Source organism: Paramormyrops kingsleyae, chromosome 1 (assembly GCF_048594095.1).
Source record: "Paramormyrops kingsleyae isolate MSU_618 chromosome 1, PKINGS_0.4, whole genome shotgun sequence".
NCBI classification, from domain to species: Eukaryota; Metazoa; Chordata; class Actinopteri; order Osteoglossiformes; family Mormyridae; genus Paramormyrops; species Paramormyrops kingsleyae.
The window spans coordinates 76,030,428-76,051,103 of NC_132797.1; the positions used below are offsets into that span (position 1 = coordinate 76,030,428).

General features: G+C 51.0%; 1 protein-coding gene across 8 annotated transcripts in view; it reads left to right on the forward strand.

Annotated features, from left to right (window-relative positions):
- The window catches only part of caska (calcium/calmodulin-dependent serine protein kinase a), an 87,600-nt gene that overhangs the window by 13,774 nt on the left and 53,150 nt on the right, over positions 1–20,676 (forward strand). For 7 of the 8 annotated variants that reach the window (XM_072699650.1, XM_072699629.1, XM_072699643.1 and 4 more), the window contains exon 2: positions 19,275–19,387. In XM_072699650.1, coding sequence (XP_072555751.1) covers positions 19,275–19,387 — 113 coding nt within the window. Of the gene's footprint in view, positions 1–4,423; positions 4,563–19,274; positions 19,388–20,676 lie in introns of those variants that run through there. The other variant, XM_072699669.1, reaches the window with a different exon arrangement.

Consider the following 20,676-nt stretch of genomic DNA (forward strand, 5'->3'; position numbering starts at 1 on the left):
TTCCCTTGTTCCTCAACCCAAATCTAACGCAGGGACCAGCTCAGTGCTGAGGGGGTGCCCCTCTGAGCCAGCGACTCGTAAAGGCCTTTGATTTACTGTAAAACCGCCCCCCCCCCCCCTTGGAATCCGTGCGGCAATTAAAACATAATTAAAGCTAATTTAGGAAGACTCGTGTCTGCAGGACGGAGCATTTTAACAAGCTCGCAGAAGTGTTCGGATCTTTTGTATTTTAAGCGCACCATTATCAGGGAGGGTGAAGTCAGTTATCAGGAATCATGCTTCAACAGGCAGTTACACAAAACCTCCTCACGGGGGCGCTCTGAAATGGTCTGGACCCCGCCCCCGCCCCCGCACCCACCTGTCGGGATGTCACAGCTATGCCGCTTTTACACAGCACTATTCAGGCACATGCCAGCCATCTTTTCTCACAGTTGCCCACCCCCCTTCCTCAGGCAGAGCTCCTGTGATGTCACAACGTCGATATTTATCTTTGATTCCGACGTTCCGTTTCGCTGTGAACAAGTCACGTTCCCGATGGCTTCACAGCCATTCCCAGTGCTCCCACATTCTTAACTCCACCCCACTATTTTAAATCTTCTTCCTGTTGAACCTTCCGGGCTTCAGGATGCTTTAATCTGTTTGTACTGGCAGATGTTTGGCTAGAGTGTCGTCTCTTATGGAGGGATCCTTAGCCCTCTGGGGCCACATCCATCATTTTGCCGCTAACATGTTCTGCTGCTGCATTCTCGCCGACGGCCCCCTTTCTCTCCACTTGGCCTTGGGTCTCCGTTTCGTGTCAGTCCGTTTTTCCAAGCGGGGAATGGGGAGCATGGGTGGGAGGCTCAGTAAAGTCTGAGATCTCACTGGTGTGCATATGGGCTAATCTACCATTTAGTGAACCACCAGGCATTAGGATGTGAGGCACGTCACTACAGGGGCAGCACTTTGGAAGCCCCTGCTTGCCCCCCCCCCCCCATCGCCCCCCCCAACTGGGCTGCTACAGGTCTCCACAAGGCAGGTGTTCCTGCAGGATCCACCTGCGCTCTGGACCGGCAGCTGCTCTGTGTCCTTAAGCAGAATAACTCCTGTAAAGTGCCTGGTTGGCCGGTCACTGTGAGGAGCCGGCTGTGTATGCCTGCTTCAGTTTCATGGCTCTCCCTTTCCTGATTGCCTTGGGATGGACGGAGCGCTAGAATGCTGCCGCGCTGGCATTCCTGATAGCCACCCCCCCCCCTCCAGTTTCCTGGACCTAATTATTTATGAGGCTAATAAAGGCTTTTGGAGTGGGATACTGTTCTGCTCTTCTACAGTGACTCTGCCTGCGCCTCAACAGTTCCGTGTCGCCCCCCCCCCCCTCGCTTACTTTGGTTCAGATAATCCCAAAATCGACACATTGCAGAACCTGCTCTATCAAGGACCGATTTAACGGGGGGGGGGGCTGTTGAAAGTACCCCCCAATCAGCATGAATTACCAAAGGCAGTCCCTCTTCTTGCAGATCACAGATTATAGCTTCCAGGTCCCTTTCTCTTCCCCCTTTGATACCACTTGCCCCCCCCCCATTTGTACAGCATTAACTGTGGTTATGTTCTTTTCTAGCACTGTACTGTAGTATAATCTTCACTACATCCCGCACCCTCCCCCTAATGGTTTCCTGCGATTTGCTCTGGTGGGGCATCTCCCTGGGTGACATTCCTCATCTTTTTGTGAATCTTCTGACAGTTTGTGCTCTAGTGCCAGAATCCTTTAATGCAAAACACCTAAACATCCATCTATCCAACCATCCATCCATCTTCTAAACTCTTATCTTGGTCAGGAGAGGATCTACACATGTCTACAGCATGAACCTAGACTTGTCTACAGTGTGAGGACCGACACATGTCTGCAGTGTGAGGACCGACACATGTCTGCAGTGTGAGGACCTACACATGTCTGCAGTGTGAGGACCGACACATGTCTGCAGTGTGAGGACCGACACATGTCTGCAGTGTGAGGACCGACACATGTCTGCAGTGTGAGGACCTACACATGTCTGCAGTGTGAGGACCTACACATGTCTGCAGTGTGAGGACCGACACATGTCTGCAGTGTGAGGACCGACACATGTCTGCAGTGTGAGGACCTACACATGTCTGCAGTGTGAGGACCGACACATGTCTGCAGTGTGAGGACCGACACATGTCTGCAGTGTGAGGACCGACACATGTCTGCAGTGAGAGAACATACACATGTGAAGCAATTACAAAACTCACCCACTAAATTCTAGTATTGCCCTGTGTTTTGTGATGCTGACATCTTTCCCTATGTTACTTGAAGGTTTGGTAAATATGTAGTGATCAGAGATTGTCACGCCTGTCTGTACACAGACACACGGGTCAACGGAAAGCTCGTCTGAGTCCATGGCAAAATGTCAAAATAGCATTTTGATCAAAATCTCCATCAGAATGCCTCATGGTGGTGGCCCCTGATGGCCTGGGCCAATGGGAATCGCCCAGCGATGTCACCAGCTTGTCCTCCAATCTCATGTTTCCTTTTATCATTCAGGGCTGCCCCCTGCTGACACGCATCCCACAAACGTAAATAATGCATGTCTGGCTTGAGCTCAGACATGCATCCTTGATAGCACCTCCCCCCCGTTCCGCAGTCCCTTCAGTCCCTTCAGTCCCTCCCTTCAGAAACCCGCAGGCCCCTGTGGCCAGTTGACCGCGAAATTACTATGATACGCCCCCCCGTCCCAGGGAAGTCGGGAGGCAGGTGGGGCCCCGGGACCGATGCTAAGTAGAGCCAGCAGGTCAGGACGCACTGCGGAGCCGACAGAGCCGTGAGCCGGGGCCAATTTCTCCGAACGGAAGGAGGATGCACAACTTGGCCTTCTGGATGCTTCTGGATTGTTCTGTGGCCATTTTACATGTCTGCAGGGTTGGCCTGGTCACCTGGCATACCAGGGATTTTCCCCGTAGATCCGGCAAACTCTGTGGTGCCCTCCTACCACCCCTCCAGTTGTCAGATTTTATTGTGGGGTCGTTTTATTGTGGGGTCGGGGTTTTACTCCCAGTCCAGCCCAGCTTGTCTGAAATGGCTTTATGAGGCTGCTTGGCTCCTGTTGAATGCAGTCAGCTGCTCGGGGGCAGGGCATCCAAATCAAGGTCTTTGTCCGCAGCAGGGTAGGAGAGCAGTGTACCTGCCTGAGCTGTGCTGGGGACTTCCAGGCCATAGGCTCTGCTGGGGCCCTCTTAGGTGAGCCAGCATTCACACGGGGCTTCCAGGAATATTTCCGCCACTCCAGAAACCGTGAAGATTGCGAAGACGGTGTCGGCACGGGGCCATCGGTGACCACAGGGCTGGCGATTCCTCTCCATTTTTGTCGAGGTCGTGTGAGGGAACCCTCTCTGCGTGGTGAGCCTAGGGGGAGCAGTACCTCCTTCTCGGCTGGTCTCCTGCTGTCCTCCCACAATGATACCGTCATCGTCATAGCTTCTGGGCTCTCCAAGGCCTAGGTGTGGCTGCTATTAGCAGTCGTTTGGAGTTGTTTTTAGGGGGGAAAAAAAAAACACACTGCTGCGTGTTTACAGCTGTTTGTACACCATCTCCCACCATCCTCTCCTCTGTTCTCCTCCTGTACACAAAGTGCGTGTCTGCTGCGTGTTTATAGCTGTTTGTACACCATCTCCCACCGTCCTCTCCTCTGTTTTCTTCCTGTACACAAAGTGCGTGTCTGCTGCGTTTACAGCTGTTTGTACACCATCTCCCACCGTCCTCTCCTCTGCTCTCCTCCTGTACACAAAGTGCGTGTCTGCTGCATGTTTACAGCTGTTTGTACACCATCTCCCACCGTCCTCTCCTCTGCTCTCCTCCTGTACACAAAGTGCGTGTCTGCTGCGTGTTTACAGCTGTTTGTACACCATCTCCTACTGTTTCTCTTCACATCATTACTCACAGCCGAAGTATTCATCAGGGTCTCTGTTCATTCATCAGGATCTATATCATTAACATTAATATACGTGTGTGTATAGATGTATATACACACATACTATCCCAGAAACATTTGATATTTTTAGATGCTGTTTGTCTTCTACCTGAGGATCCAGTACAGGATTTGGCGGGGTGGAGAGGCTGAAGCCCATCCCAGGCAGCGCACTGCCAATGGCAGGAATACCCTGCCGGACCATTCATGGATGCACACACACATACACATACACATACAAGGTCACACTCTGGGCAGAATTGTCTGTCTATCATTTTCTATGGCACATATTTTTCTAAATACAGACGCTCGTCTACTTACGAACTTTCAATTTACGAACTTTCGGACATACGAACGAAGAGAACTGTAAGTCCAAATTATGTTCATTGGGCTCCCGTTTCCTGTCCGCAACATTTAATTTTTCTGCGCGCCAATTCCGCCTAGTACGACTTCTGGCCGCTACTCCCGCCGCGCAGCAGCGTAGCCTGCGGACTCCCAGCATCCTAGTTATTTGTACTTGCATATATCCTTAACATGATGTTGAATAACGACTTGCGAACATTTCAAGTTGCGAACGGCCGTTCGTAGCGTAACTTATGCGTAAGTAGATGAGCGTCTGTTCTAGTGTCTGAGATGGCTCCAGTTGTGGTAGTCAGTACAGGGATTTGGAGGGTCACCCAGCTGCTCCAGCGCCGTCTCCCGTATTGGCAGCACGCAGCCTAAGACTCTGTTTGGCCAATTAAACGCGTTGCACGTTTTAATGATGTTTCGCGAGGAATATTGTAGCGGCTACAGGTTTCCGGGACGGTTTCTCACTGGGATGGCGATGGCCAGCGATTTCCCACCCCTTTCTGCCACTCAACACCCACCCTCTCCCCCGGAATGAAGGTGCCGGCTTCCATTACGGAGATGGGCTTTAATGGCCGCCGTCGGCATCGCGCTGTGACTGAAAGTCCGGCCGCAGCTTATCTATAATTTAAAAGCTGATGGTAAGGTACATTGTGTGGTGGGGGGAGGCATAATGTGGATGATGAAAGATTATTCCAGAAAAATGAAGCGGGAAGGTGCTGGTACACTTTAAATTGCGAATATAAACAGAGCAGGTCGTTTCGGACGGGCTCTCGCTTTTGATTAAAATGTCACAAAGGCATTAATGTCACTTGGAAGGCAGCAGTGGATTAGCGCCCTCCGTGTCTGTCGGGGTAGCGGGGCGGTGATCTGCGTAACTGCAGGATGATCTCTAAGAGGTGCCTTTTAGTCATGGCGGTAAACAGCAGGGCGATCAGGATGCTTGTGTCTCGTTTGCCGGATTCGCAACGCATGAGTGACTGCGTAAAGCATGCTTCCTTGTGGATGCGTGCACCGAGAAATCATGTCTTCCAAAGTCCTGCTTCCCCGCTCTTAACCAGCGACAATGGATGACACTATCTATTTCTGTGTATCTGCTTGTCTCCCCATAATGCACTTGTCCAAATCAGAACACCTAATGGTCACAGCACCATAATCGCTATGCCCCCTGCTGCCTGGTGCGTTTCAGCACTGTCTGTCTCATTTCCGTCACGGCTTCCTCTCCAGCTATGAGCCGAATCCCAGACAGACTGATTTGCAATTCTGCGAACGTCTGACAAATCACTATGCCGATTTGCAAAGTGCTGCACGTTTGGCGGGTTTGACACCGGCCGGGGGGAGCGGTGAAAAGCACGCGCTCAGGACCACGTTTTCTGGCAGCAGATCTCAGCCTGTTCATTTCAGTTCCTGTTTATAGTAGCGTATGTGTTTCAAACAGGGTTCCGGATCACAGACAGTCTCTATGTTACAACCCTCCCCCTCGCTGTGATGCTCCTGCTTCGTGCAAATCTGTGGAATCCTGTCAGGACCCCCCCCCCCCCGCCCCGCCGCTTACTGGCCAGCCAGCTCATGCAGCCGCAGGATCTGTGCTGGTTCGCTGTGTCCCAGCACAGCCACAGCAGTCCTCAAAGCTCTTTAGCGTAGCACCACCACGCTCTCAGTTTCAGTCCCGTTTTCGGCTGAATCGGGAGCTGAAGGTGCTGCTATCTAGGACTGCTTCATGTCCTGCCAGTTTGGTTTTTCATGTAAAAATTAAATAATTATGCTATTGTAATCAGAAATTATGATGCATCTTCTTTTTTGCAGTATTCTTTCATAAGTCATTCCTTTCCAAAGCCGCTTGTCCTATGGACAGCCGCGGGGGTCTGGATCCTGTCCCGAAAGGACAGCCGCGGGGGTCTGGATCCTGTCCCGAAAGGAATGGGCAAATGGCAGGGAATAACCCGCGGTGGGGCGCCAACCCATCACAGTGTTTTGAAATATTGAAAGTGTTTTTGTATTATGGGTGATGTACTCAGCATGTTCAGAAGGTAGCTGGTTCAAATCCCTTAACCCCAGTTGTTCCGGGGACCCTATGGGACCCTACGCTCTGACCCCAAGATTTCTTCACTTGGACAAAAACCTTTGCTAAATAAATGTAAATGTTAAGATTTTCTGAGTTGAGGGCTTTCCCATAATTCACTTTGTCACAGTCTTAAGGTAATCTTAAGCCTAAACTTGACCAGAACATTTTGGATTCACGCCCTGACTGGGGAAGATTCTACCGTACAACGTGCACAGAAACGAAGGTGGGTGGCGTCACACTCGTGTGTGTGTCGCTTTCTATGAACGCCTGTGCTAAGCGAGTGAATAATTTACAGGAGTGAAAGCGAATTAGCAGCGAGGTGGCCGAGGTCGCGGATGCGATTCATCATGAGGGACTGCTGTGTTGCGTCCGTGTTCTGTGAAATCTGCCAAAAACATTTAGCTTAATCCTTCACTAAGCGTTGCAGAGAGCACATTTCCTATCATGTTTAAAATCTTGTTCCGTTTTTTTATACGTTAAGTGCTTAACTCCCTCGCATGCTGCCTCTATAAGTGTCTCTTCCTCTCAACGCAGACGTGCAGTGCCGGCAGACATATTGGTGCACGCGGCCGCCCTTCCGGCAGAAAGGCCATAAACGCTGCCTCTGGGCGGTAAATCTTGTGCGAAGGGTGCGGCCTTGGCGGGGGGGGGGGGGGGGGGGGCTGTGTTCTTCCTGACGGTCGGACCTCGCCGTCACACTCCCCACTGTATCCATCAGTATTCTGACTGCATCGGACTCGTTCCTCCCATCTCTCCGCATCGCTCCTCAGACATGTGCCTGTGAGGAAGCCGGGCCAGCTTGGGCTTGTCTGAGCCACAACAGCCTTAACAGATCCTGCCTCTGCAGTGTTTCTTTTTTCTTTTTGAAGACAAAGAGCAGTATGAAATTATAATTGGTGCTCAGGGCTTTGGAGGTCACCCAACTGCTTAGCCCAGTGTCCAGCCCGTCTCCCACACTCCCACGGTCTGTATGGCAGCATGAAAGACAGCCTGAGAGTGTTTGGTTAATTAAACGAATGGGACGTTTTAATGAAGTTTCGCGAGGCATATTGTAGTGGTGGCAGGCTACAGGTTTCCGGGGTGGGGAGCAGAAGGTATTCCCTCTGTCAGCCAGCTTGGATGGGGTGTCCGGTCTGGCTGCCCAGTTGGGGTCAGACGGCAAAGCCAGGGGCTGGAACGCCAGGGGCAGTCTGTACTGTTTGCTGCTCCTCGTATCCAGGTCACCCCCCCCTGCATCAGACACTACTCTCACAAACCATTGGATCAGTTCGTGTTTTCCAATACAGGATAGCCGGCGTAATTACAGTGCTGTTTAAACGGAAATAGCGAACTTTTAATATCCGAGCCTCTCTTTGTTCTGGAAGGACGACGCTGTGATTCAGCGTCAGTGTCGTGCGGATAAAACCGGAGATATTGGCCGGAGCTCCCAGCGAGAATTATTGATGTCGCATCGGAGATGTGATCCTTGGGAGTCATGTGGGTGAGGAGCACGGTGGCTGCCTCTCTGTGAATGGGATGCTTGTTCTCCTGGCAGGCTTTTAAGATCGCTGTCCTAAACTGATGATTTATCGATTTTCAGGAGGCTCGACCACCCCTAGTCACAGGAGCTGCACTCAGCCGTGAACGGGAGAGATATTCATACAAACAAATCCCTCTGCTGCATAATAATAATACAAAATGAAATCTGAAAAGTGTGTGGTTATTTGTATTATTATTTCTATAGTGTTGATGATGGGTTTGAGTGAACAGGCCCTGAGATTAGGAAACGGGATATCTACTGAACAGGAGAGGTCCTTTAGAGGACCCCTCTTGGGTGTCTGTCTTGTGCCTGAGGGAGCTGCTGGTTTCCTGCTTATGTGCTGGTTATGCCCCTCCCCCACTGTCGCAGTCTGTCCGCTGGCTTTTCTCAGGGCAGCTTAACAGACCTCACATCCCAGGGACCCCCAGCGCGTCGCTTTGAGGATCTGGCCCGGCAGTGACACCGGGCTGGCAGCCTCTACTGGATGTGAGAGGGTGTGGCCCTGTGCCCAGCCCCCCCGCTCTCTGAGCCGCGGCATGGCTCCGCGGCCGGCCGGTAAATCACCGTCCCCCTCCTGCAAGCTGAAGCGTCTGGGATCCCCCCCACTCAAGTGCTGCAGGGATAGCTGATCCTCTGCAATCACACAGCACCCCCAGGAGGCATATTTTATATCCTCAGTGCAGGGGTCTCCAACTCCGGTCCTGGAGAGCTACTATCCAGTCAGTTTTCTATCCTACTTGGCTTCTGATGAGCCACACATGCTCCTGGTATTTACCTGAGAACAGCTGTGGTTCATCAGAAGCCGGGGAGGATAGAAAACCGACTGGATAGTAGCTCTCCAGGACTGGAGTTGGAGACCCCTGCCTCAGCATCTTCACACTCCATCTTATGTCACATGTTATTGGGTACAAATCAGGCGACGTTGCCGCTGTCAGCTGCTCCCCTTTTGGGTGATTTAAGCTTTAGGATGAGCTGTGTGTGTTTCTGTTTGTGTGTCAGTGTTTGTGTTTTATGTGTCTGTCTGTATCTGTGTGTGTGTCTGTATCTGTGTGTATCTGTATGCGATTGCGTGTGATCTGTGTGTACTGTGGGTGTATCTGTACGTTTGTATATTTATCTGTGTGCTTGAATTTGTGTGTGTGTCTGTGTGTGTCTATGTGTGTGTCTGCGTGTGTGTCTATGTGTGTGTCTGCGTGTGTGCAGAGCATAGCTAGAAATTGTGGACCCCAGCTTGGCACTCGGTGTTTCGTCCTCCTGTTCTCTCCTTTACGGTTATGGGATGGGGGCTCCTTTTACTGTCTGGGGGGTAAACAGCTGAGTCTGGCATCTTTCCACAGCCTTGAAGGAGAGAGTCTTTGAAAAGCTAAACACACATTTATGAAAGGGTTTTTTTCACCGCAATTCTTCCGACATGAGCTGTTCAGTAGGTTGTTGTCTGGTCTCATTTGGCAGAGTTGTTTGGAAATTGTTTTTGTTTTGATTAATTAAAGCTCTCAGTGGCGTTTGAAAGGTAATCTTCGGATTGGATTTAATTGGACTTAATAAACCCAGTGGTGTTGTTTTTCATGAATTAAAACAAAGTGGGGGGAGTGTCAGTGGAAATATTGTATCCCCAGCAGATATCACCCATTTAATCGCTTTCATAATCTGTGTGTGTTCAGCGCTCTGTTCCTATGTAGTGCAAAGAGCAAGCGTCACTCGCCTCATCCATATAATTAGGGGATCAGCTGACTTGAAGATTGTCCGAGATGCGTTATCAGGACCGACGGTCGACTACACATCTGTTTTCCTGGTTGTCCTGACGCTGCTGGCTGCTGTGGCATGCTGAGATTTAAGTCCAGCATGCCTCTTAATTAAGCCGACTGGATTCCTCGATAGGCTGAACAAATCGCCTTTAAAATTTGCTGGATAAATTCGATAAAAGCCTTTAATCAGTGATTTGTGTGTGCCTAGTTAGGCAGCAGCTTCTGCTACTCTTCACTCGCTAAATTCGGTTTCTTCCATCAGTTTTTTGACATTTACAAACATTTCGCTTCTTGTCCACTGGGTGGGCTGTTGTGTCTGGGCTGTCTGTGTTTGTAACATTTGCATCCTTATCAGGTGTTTCATTATTGTGGATAACGAACTGGGCAGCTTGGGCTGATAGAGACACCTTGTCTTTGGTTTTCTCTCTTGGCACCACTGGGATGTGATCGCTACACGGCTGCCTGTAATGTTCACATCGGCTAGCAAGTAGAGTCAGCAGATCGTAGCTGGTTAGCAGCGCACTTTGCTACACCATCTCCTAAAAAGGAGTGTGTTTATTTAATATTTGGTGTAGTGACTGTGTGTGGGCATGGGGGGAGGGGGGGCAGATGTCAGGGGACCCACGCCAATGTGCAAACTACAGTGCACTACAGTGGCGACAAACACTGCTGCTACAATGTGTAGGTGTTACTGTTCTTTCACTGCAGCTGTGGTGTGTCAGGGTTCAGTGACGTCTTAAAGAGATACTGACGTGTGCATAGGTGCCGAATGGACACCCCCAGCTCAAAGCGCCCCCCCCATTCATTGCTGTGTGGCTATCTAAGCACCTTTCGGTCATGGAGGGGCCTGTTGCTTATTTTTATTTTCCTTGATTAGCTTAAGAAGGACCTTCATCTTTCTATCTCCTGCTGATGAGTGGTCCTGCCGGGGGGGTGAGGACGGCAGACCAGGCCCCGGCGATCAGCATGCTTGCTATCGATCGCTCCGTGGGCTGGGGGGCTCTCTCCATGCAGTCCCTCAGGGCGCCCTCTTCGCTGGCACAGCAGCCTGGGGGGGGGCTGTCCTTCGCCTGCCGTGTCTCCTGTCTGGCCCACCCCTCGCTAAATGCCTTCCCGCTGCGTCTTATGGAGCTGACGTTGCCCCCCCCCTCCCCCGGCTGTGTAGCCGCACGGCTCAGGACTCAATACGCCTCCATCATCAGCAGATCTGCTTGTTTCACTCCAACTGGCAGCCAGATTTCCTACCGTACGTGAGCTTCTAGGATTTGTGATTTCTGTTTGATTCCGTGATTGTGGGAGAACGGTTACCGTCAATGTCCATGTCTGGGCAAATGGAGATCTGAATGTGCCTGAATGTTTCTTTTACGACATTAAAAGTTTGCTGACCACCACCTGCCCAGGGTGGTGTCTTTGGTGCTTTTTGGACCTTCCCCTGGTGATGACAACCAATCAGCAGCCAGTTCATGAGCCAATCAGCAGCCAGCCAGAAGATCTGATTCTCCTCACCGCCTCCTTGTCTTCTCATCACCTTCACTATCAGCCCTCCTCACCGCCTCCTTGTCTTCTCATCACCTTCACTATCAGCCCTCCTCACCGCCTCCTTGTCTTCTCATCACCTTCACTATCAGCCCTCCTCACCGCCTCCTTGTCTTCTCATCACCTTCACTATCAGCCCTCCTCACCGCCTCCTTGTCTTCTCATCACCTTCACTATCAGCCCTCCTCACCGCCTCCTTGTCTTCTCATCACCTTCACTATCAGCCCTCCTCACCGCCTCCTTGTCTTCTCATCACCTTCACTATCAGCCCTCCTCACCGCCTCCTTGTCTTCTCATCACCTTCACTATCAGCCCTCCTCACCGCCTCCTTGTCTTCTCATCACCTTCACTATCAGCCCTCCTCACCGCCTCCTTGTCTTCTCATCACTTTCACTATCAGCCCTCCTCACCGCCTCCTTGTCTTCTCATCACCTTCACTATCAGCCCTCCTCACAGCCTCCTTGTCTTCTCATCACCTTCACTATCGGCCCTCCTCACCGCCTCCTTGTCTTCTCATCAGCTTCACTATCGGCCCTCCTCACCGCCTCCTTGTCTTCTCATCAGCTTCACTATCGGCCCTCCTCACCGCCTCCTTGTCTTCTCATCACCTTCACTATCAGCCCTCATCACCTTCACTATCAGCCCTCCTCACTGACGTTTTATATACTTGGCAGACGGCGTTTCATCCAAAGTAGGAGGCATTTTTTTGTGAGTGGATGTCACTCAAGGGCCCATTGGTGAAATTGCTCACCTGACCCCAATTTGAACCAGCAACCACAGGCACAGCGTTCTAACACACTGACTACACATCGCTCCCAGTATGTTTCCTGTGTGTGTACTGGTTTCCGTTAAGAATGGTTAGTCTATTTATATCACTGGCTTTGCACGAAATGCATCCAAATTTTTGGTGAAAATGTGCCGATGCCTCCAGTAATTTTAATGTGAAGCTTCTCTATGGGCAGGCAGATGCGTTAATGAACGTAAGCGGCTGGCTTTAAACTCCCACCCGCCAGGCTCAAGAATAAGAGCCTTATTTTTAAAGGTGAGAAATATGAAGCCTGTTTCAGAGCTGGCTTTTCTGTGCGGGGCGGGGCGACCACATGCCGCTTCTCATGCAGAACCTCACGGGTGTTGAATGGACAGCTTTTGATGCCATAAAATAGTTTAAAAAACAATGGAAAAGGCTAAAAATGGCAAACGTATAATTAGGGTTTTCTTAAAGGCATGGGGATTTTGGGTGTATATCGGCAGTGTGGTCTTCCCTTTAATTCCCGCTGCCATGGGAGCCGCTCTCTGCCGATTGGCTGAGAACTTATGGAGTGCCCTGGTGATAAACGTCGGCCCGTCTGGGCTTGTCTGACATGTAATTAAAGGCCGGTGCCCTTGAGTAATCTGGGGCCCGTCTGGCCGGCCCCTAGGGCCCCCACTCAAGCCTCCCTCTGGGTAGCGCTGCTCGTTCCTGGGTGATCAAGGCCTGCAATGGGAGTGTGGGAGTTCAAAGAGAGCTGAGGGGGGTGGGGCAGTCAGTCTCCTGCATGCAGATTCCGGGCTGGGGTGTGCTGTTTTGGGGGGGTCTAAAGATCAGTCCGGAAGCCAGGGTATTAGTATTAGCTGATGTAATTACGTCGTGTGCTGGGGGCAGCAGACACGGGCGAGCTGGCCTCGAAGGAGAGCAGCGGGGGCCATCTGTGGGTCCAGCCCGACAGGGCTGTTTAATGGGATTCTGCACACGCAGTGCCTTCCTTGGCTTAGCAGAGTTACGACCCACTGAAAAGTCAAAGGAGAGCCTGGGGAGACTCTGCTCCCGATCTGCTAATGACGGGGGTGTACAACGATGGGTTTGCCATGAAATACACAGGTGAGCAACACAAGACCCCCCCCTCCATCTAAAGAGTGGATGAATCCACATTCCCGCGTCACCCATTTCTATCTGTTTGTATTATTAGCAGATTAGCGTGCAGGCTTGCCTCAGGCACCCCCGCAGTCTGCAGATAAATGGTGTCTCTGAATTCCCCGTAGTGTGTGACTGGCATCCCCTGCAGGGTGTGTCCCGGCCTGGCATAGGTTCCAGACCCCCCACCCCCCGTCACCCTGACCAGGATGGGTTATATTTGTATTCGTTGCCGGGTTTCTCCCTAACCAGTTAAAGGCAGCTTTACCAGTACCCCGCCTGGTGATTTTATCCTCCCACTACTGGTAAGTCACATCTCAGTGCCGACCAGTCTTAAGGTGATTCCTTTTTAACACAGGAGTACCATTGGAATGCAATAACATCAAGTTCTCCTGATTTGAAATGCAATTTTAATTGGTTGAGTATGGACTATAATTAATTGCTAATTGAGCGATAAATTTTTATCTTGTAAGGCGTTACCAGCTACATAGTATTTCCTCTTAATTTTACCGTTATTTTCCTAGAGAACGTAAGGTGGTTGCTGGTATTTCTAGTCTGTTGGCTTTTTATGACCATGACTAGTTATCCAGCAAAACAGTTTCTTTTAAAATCCTGATTAACATTTTATTTTTAATGAAGCAATTATACCATATCAAATGCTCTGCAGCCACAGTCTGACCTTATTCGTTTTCATGGTTGGGACTCCGCTGTCTGATTCAATTCTGCTTATCTCACAGTGGTGAAGAAAGAGCCTTCAATTAAAGGGGAAGCCATCGTTACTTCACTTAAAGGGGAGTTTTCATGTGCCTTGCTGCTGTGCCCGGCTGTTTCCTGTCGGCATCTGGAATGGGCTTATGGCTCAGGAGCAGCCAGGAGACAGACCTCGGATATCTCTGCTGGATTCTCCCACCCGTAGATGCCTGAGCTGAGGATGACATGGCCGTACGGCGCAGTGAGGCTATTGCGTCACGCTCCACTGGGATTACTGCTCCGTTTTGACAGGATGAAACGGGAAAGTAGAGCTCAGCGATACTATTCTGTCCGGGTAACACAGTGATAATAGAATTTTACTTCTGGACCACAGTGTATGACGGACCTGCATTTGTACGTTACGCAAAGGTCCTGAGAGATGGTTTATAGAATCCAATGAGCTTTGTCTGTCTGTGAGCTGACCTACCTAATCTCCTAACGCCCCCCCCCCCTTTTGTCAGTAGCTTATTCCGATTTGTTGACCCAATTGGCTGGAGTGTGGCCCCACCCAGGTTTCCGCACCAAGGTTACCATTATTTAAATGGGAGCGTAAGAGTGAGCAGTTGATCCCTGCCCACAGATCTCAAGCATAAACTGTCCCACAGTCTTCTTCCATCTCCCTTTGAGAAGTGCGAGCTGATCAAAGCACGTTAAGGTCTGCCGGTAGGAGTCGGCACCCCATCATTACATCAGTCACCTTGTCCGTCCCAGCTGTGTTCACAGTCTGACAGGATGTCGTTAGCACTGATTTTCCTTGGTGTGTGAGGGCCTATGTCTGTGTGTGTGTCTGTGGCGTGTGTGTCTATGGATTATATTACATTGTGGGGACCAATGTAACTCACAATGTGATTAAAAACCTGTTATTTTGATTTGACGATTTTTCAGTTCCCAACAAAGATCTGTGAATGCAATCAAAAAAAGCCAAAAATCTCGCATTTTGTTTGGTTACTTATGGTTAAGGTTGTCATTATTGGGAATTAGTGTCTTTGCAAAGATATGGATGCAAACGTGTGTACGGCTGGCAGTCCATCTCAGAAACCCTGTGAACATTTCACACCGTTTTGCATTCTTGGGATTTTCATTTGCTTTGGTATCTTGTGCTATGAAGTTGTACAGAGGACGGAAATATGTTGCGAGAAGCAGTCAGGAAAACTTCAGTTCTCAGCGGTTGGTGGTGGTGTGTGAGAGGCTGCTGGTTTGCTGCACAGGCAGTGGAATTATTTACTGTCTCTAATTATCGTTTTCATGCTGAAAGTCACAATGAGCTGCTGTAGCAGAAATCATGCATTTCTGTGTCAAAAATAATGTTTTGTTTAAGTGGTGCATAAGCTGTGCATTAGGACGTTTCAATCAGTAGTAATAATATACATTATACACAAAGGGCTACTGCATGCTAAGGAAGCTGGATTTCCATGCATTTGAATGATATTATTGGCTGTGGAGACCCTGCTCTTTCATTGGATGAGTCCGGAGAAGTAGGCGGCACCTTGCTGAGAGAAGAGACCTATGTGCTCGTTTTGCTCAGTACCACTGCACTCAAGATAATGCTCAGTTATAGGAATGGATATTTCTGGATCATTTGCCAGTAAGATGCTAAGCAGCATCTCATTTTCCCTGATTATTGCTTCTAGGTGAGCATAAAAGCTTCAGAAGCACCCAGGGTCAAAGGAGTAAGCAGGAGAGGCTTGCAGAAATGTGTGAATGGGCGCTCAGGACGGCACGTCTGTCAGCCTGCCGAGAGCCCGCCCCTTCCTGTCACGTGGGTGTCAGTCAGGCACGTCTGTCAGCCTGCTGAGAGCCCGCCCCTTCCTGTCACATGGGTGTCAGTCAGGCACATCTGTCAGCCTGCGGAGAGCCCGCCCCTTCCTGTCACATGGGTCTCAGTCAGGCACGTCTGTCAGCCTGCCGAGAGCCCGCCCCTTCCTGTCACATGGGTCTCAGCAAAGCACATCCAACAGCCTGCCGAGAGCCCGCCCCTTCCTGTCACGTGGGTCTCAGTCAGGCACGTCTGTCAGCCTGCCGAGAGCCCGCCCCTTCCTGTCACGTGGGTCTCAGTCAGGCACGTCTGTCAGCCTGCCGAGAACCCGCCCCTTCCTGTCACGTGGGTCTGACCCCTCTCGATCTGCAAAACTGGAATTTCAAAGCAATGCTGGCTGCAGGTTGTTCTGCCTGGAAGGCTAACGGTGGAGTGATTCAGCCGATACTCACCTGGCTTTTGACTTGTTTGCCGTCCTGCGTCGGCAGCCAGTGCCTGGAGCGCCCAGCTTGGGGTCAGGGGCTGCTCCCCATGCAGGTAGGAGCGATGCTGAGGACTGAGCTGCAGTTGCAGATGGAAATTCCATCTCATCTCCTTCCCGATCTGCACGCATAATGACTACAGCATCAGAAGAGTGATAAATCTTCAAGGCCCCAGAATTTCAGCCCATAACAGATTCTTCTCCGATTAGACCAGAGGTGTCTATACAGCGGCCATCCTTCTTCGGCGTGTGCACCGTGCTCCTTGTCAGCTCTGCGTGTTTAATTACCCCGAGGGGCTGCTCTCTGCCGCTGTCCACACCAACGCCAAACAGACCGTGACATTTACAGCCCCACTTCAGTTAGAGTGTTCTCCTGTCAGGTGTCACATCGCGCTGCGTCTGCTGGGAATATGACATTGCTGCTGGTTTCGGCGACGCGGGGTGAGGCTGGCGCTCAGAGAGTCTGCCAGCGTGGCATCCTCGTCAGTGTCTTCCATCCTGCTGGCATTCTGGCCCCCTGGCCAGTGACTGACAGCGTAACTGGTCCCGTTACCCTGAGCAGGCCGTTCTTAGCTTTTTCTAAATCATCGGTTCTCAACCGGTGGGTCGTGACCCATAAATGGGCTGTGTAACCATCTTCACTGGGTCACGAAAACAAATTATTTTGAATTTTTTTTATGATGTCGGACTTCTTTGGCCACAAATGATGTGCAGTGTCGTCCCAGAAATACATATTTTTTGTATTATTACCAGCGCGCACACCCCTCCCCCCTGTTTTTTGTGAAATATATAAATAGACATAAACGAAAAACTTTTGTTATGACTTAATGATTGAATAATAATATGCGTCCTGAAGCTAAACCAGAATCACAGTTTTCCTGAGTTTGTAGCCTGGGGTGGTTAAGTAACTGAATTTTAAGGCGCTCAGTCACAAAACCCGGTACGTTTCTGAATGTGTGCTTGCTTAATAGACCAGTGCAGGGGCGCTACAGCCAATTAGCTTAGCACTGTTAGCTTAGCGGAGGGGTAAGACACGCCATTTTGGTTCGTGTCTTTGACGGGAGCTGCCATCCTGGCCTCAGGAGCTGCTAACAGCCAGAAGCTGAATCACGGCGGCTGCCAATGGGGGGCCACACCGCGCAGTTCGTCCAATCCCGCCCTAATACATGGCAAACGGCTGCCAATCGGGGGCCACACCGCGCAGTTCGTCCAATCCCGCCCTAATACATGGCAAACGGCTGCCAATCGGGGACCGTTTGGGTCCGTCGTCATTATTTAAGCATCAGAGAGCTGTTCCGGTAGTCTGACCTGCGATAATCCGGGCCGATCACAGCAGCTGTAAGGAACTTCGTCACGTTTGCATTCTGGTTAGTTGGTGCCCGTCTCGGACATGGCGTAAACACTCTCAGCATTCCCGTGCTCCATCCGGGAAACTGGAATTCTGGAACGTTCTAGGGAGAGATCCGTCTCTGTACCTGGCTCTGGACTAATCGGTCCGATGCAGCCAGCAGACTAGCCCCCCCATCCTGATGCAGCCAGCAGACTAACCCCCCCCCCCCCCCCCCCCTTGGTCTTGGTGGCTGGACGGACCCCGGGTTGGGCACCGGGCAGCAGGGCTGATTCAGCCTCTCGGGGGTCCAGGGAAGGAACGGCGGGTGGGGTGTCATAATGGGTTTACTGGTGGAATTGGATAGGCCTGACTCAGTTTTAAGGGCAATTTTATATGTGTTTTTTCCATCCATTCCCCACAGCTGCACACACACATACACTAAGACACACGCACACACATACTAACAGACACATACACATCAGGTGGGATTTTTCCTAATAGTGAATGAAACCCTTAAAATTTCATGCTTCATTGTCACATGTCTTCCAGGGAACACAGTGAAATTCTAGTGTCACAGCTACAAGGGGGGGTCCGGTGCTTGGGGGAACAATTTGACCAGCAGCAGTGCTGTAAAGGGCAGAAGGTTCCAGCATGCTGTGTACTTTTTCCACTTTTTCTTCCATTTCTCCTGGAAGTGACCGTCCCTGTTCTGCCATTCGGATTCCGGGTCGTCAGCCCTTGCGATGTTTCTCTAGTCTCCAGCACCCCACCCCCCCCCCCCCCCCACACAGCACCTGTGCGCATCACACCAGCCTAAGATAGACCGTGAAACGGCTGTCATTTCTTTGTAACAGTCGGATAGCGTTGCCTGACGCCCCGCGGCCTGCCTGCCGCTCCCAGATGCCGTGCGGGTATTGATACGAAGCGGATTAATGTTAAGTAACAGTAGAAAAAGTCAACGTTTCTGGAAAACGCTGCTGTGGTGCTGACTGCTAAGAATATTTATTGGCACTGGACCAGTTTGTCTGGCACTCCTGCATGGTGACTCCCAGTCAATCAGGAAAGCCGTGGCGTGGTCACATGGTTTGTGTAAATCGCGTGGTCACATGGTGTGTGTAAATCGCGTGGTCACATGGTGTGTGTAAATCGCGTGGTCACATGATGTGTGTAAATCGCGTGGTCACATGATGTGTGTAAATCGCGTGGTCACATGGTGTGTGTAAATCGCGTGATCACATGGTGTGTGTAAATCGCGTGGTCACATGGTGTGTGTAAATCGCGTGATCACATGGTGTGTGTAAATCGCGTGGTCACATGATGTGTGTAAATCGCGTGATCACATGGTGTGTGTAAATCGCGTGGTCACATGATGTGTGTAAATCGCGTGGTCACATGGTGTGTGTAAATCGCGTGATCACATGGTGTGTGTAAATCGCGTGATCACATGGTGTGTGTAAATCGCGTGGTCACATGGTGTGTGTAAATCGCGTGATCACATGGTGTGTGTAAATCGCGTGGTCACATGGTGTGTGTAAATCGCGTGATCACATGGTGTGTGTAAATCGCGTGATCACATGGTGTGTGTAAATCGCGTGGTCACATGGTGTGTGCATGTTACCATGCTGGAGACCAAGCCGGAGGTCAGAAGCCATGGTGTACGGAGCCTCAGCCCCCTGCCCATGGCCCTGCTGCCGTGCTGTCCAGCGCTGGGGCTGTTTAACCCCAGTATGGTGTGTGGTCATTAGCTAAACACTCAGCATGCCCGTCTATCATGCCACCCCAGACCGATCTCTGCTATGTTTCCTGTGAGAATGGTCGCGGTGGCTAGCAGATGCTAGCGTCCTGGCTTCAGCCTCCCCCAGGCCTGACTCGCTCTCTCTCTCCCCCCCAGGGGCCCCTTCAGCGTGGTACGAAGATGCATCAACAGAGAAACGGGGCAGCAGTTCGCCGTCAAGATCGTGGACGTGGCCAAGTTCACCTCCAGCCCGGGGCTGAGCACGGAGGGTGAGAGCCGCACCTCGCTGCTGCCGCACTGCGTGTCTTTCTACCCCAGGCAGAGCTGCGCCGAGACCGGCGGCAGCTGCCCGAATGGCAGACAGGAGGCGCTGCACTGCTCCCGGCATCGCTAGGCAGCAGCGCAGGACAGACACGGATTGCTGCTCACTGGCCGTGCAGTGTTTCATCTGTGCACGCTCACAGGACACGGAAAATGTGACTCGGAGTTCACTACGTCACTCTGTGGTGAAGCAAAGGCAGTAGCCTGGCCCCTAATGGCCGCTGACTGTAATTACACTTTTAAGTATCCAAGTTCCTGAAAACGCCCACACTCATCTAAATGTGATAGGATGTTGTCACGGTGCCATTAGAAATGATTTGGGGGGGGGGGACATAAGCATTGAGTTAATTAGGGTAATCACTTTAATTATTAGCTATTTTAGCGATGACTTATAGCACCCTGCGTTTGGGTGGCTCCTTCCCTGCTCACTGCACACAGACGCGGTCGTCATGGCTGTGAAGCAGCTTAACTGTCTGTCACTCACGCTTCAGGCTGCCTGACCTCCTCGGCGCTCCCTGGGAAGCTCCTCCACGCTGCTTCCTCTTACAGCAGCCATCGTCTTCCATTCCACAGAGATCTTTGTTCTCGTCACCCAAGCTGCTCCTCCAGCCTGAGACAGTGTGGTTGTTTTCTGTATGGTGTTTGTGTGCATGTTGTGTGTGTGTGTGTGTGTGTGGGGGGGGGGCATATGCAGGGGCTCATTTATATTTATATATATATATATATATATATATATATAAATAGAAACATGGACCCCCGGCAGATTTAGGCCTCATTTCCACACACCCGTTAGCCCCCCCATCCCCCCATGATGTTTCTGTGAATCACTTCAGCAATCTTTCCTCTCCCGTCACCATTCCAGTTGCCCAGCAGGCTCTTCTCCTTGGTTATCTGGTCGTCAGGCTCCCACAGTGAATGCTAACTAAAAGCGCGATCCAGCCCCCACTGGCCATCAGCCCCAGGCTCCACTGAGGGCCTATACACTGTTAACCTGGTCAGAAGCGACCTCCCCTCCCTCAGCGTCCCGTCGCCGGGCTACTGGTCCAAGTGCTTTACAATAATTATAAATCTGCAAGGTGCTGAGGTCACGTTCTCATGGTGAAAAATATCTCATGGTGAAAAAGATGTCCCCAAAAGTCAGGAAGTTTCAGGTTTTACCGCACTTTGGACACACACACACACACACAGAGCAAAAGACACATGCATGCAGATAGCCAAACTGACACACAGTCACACA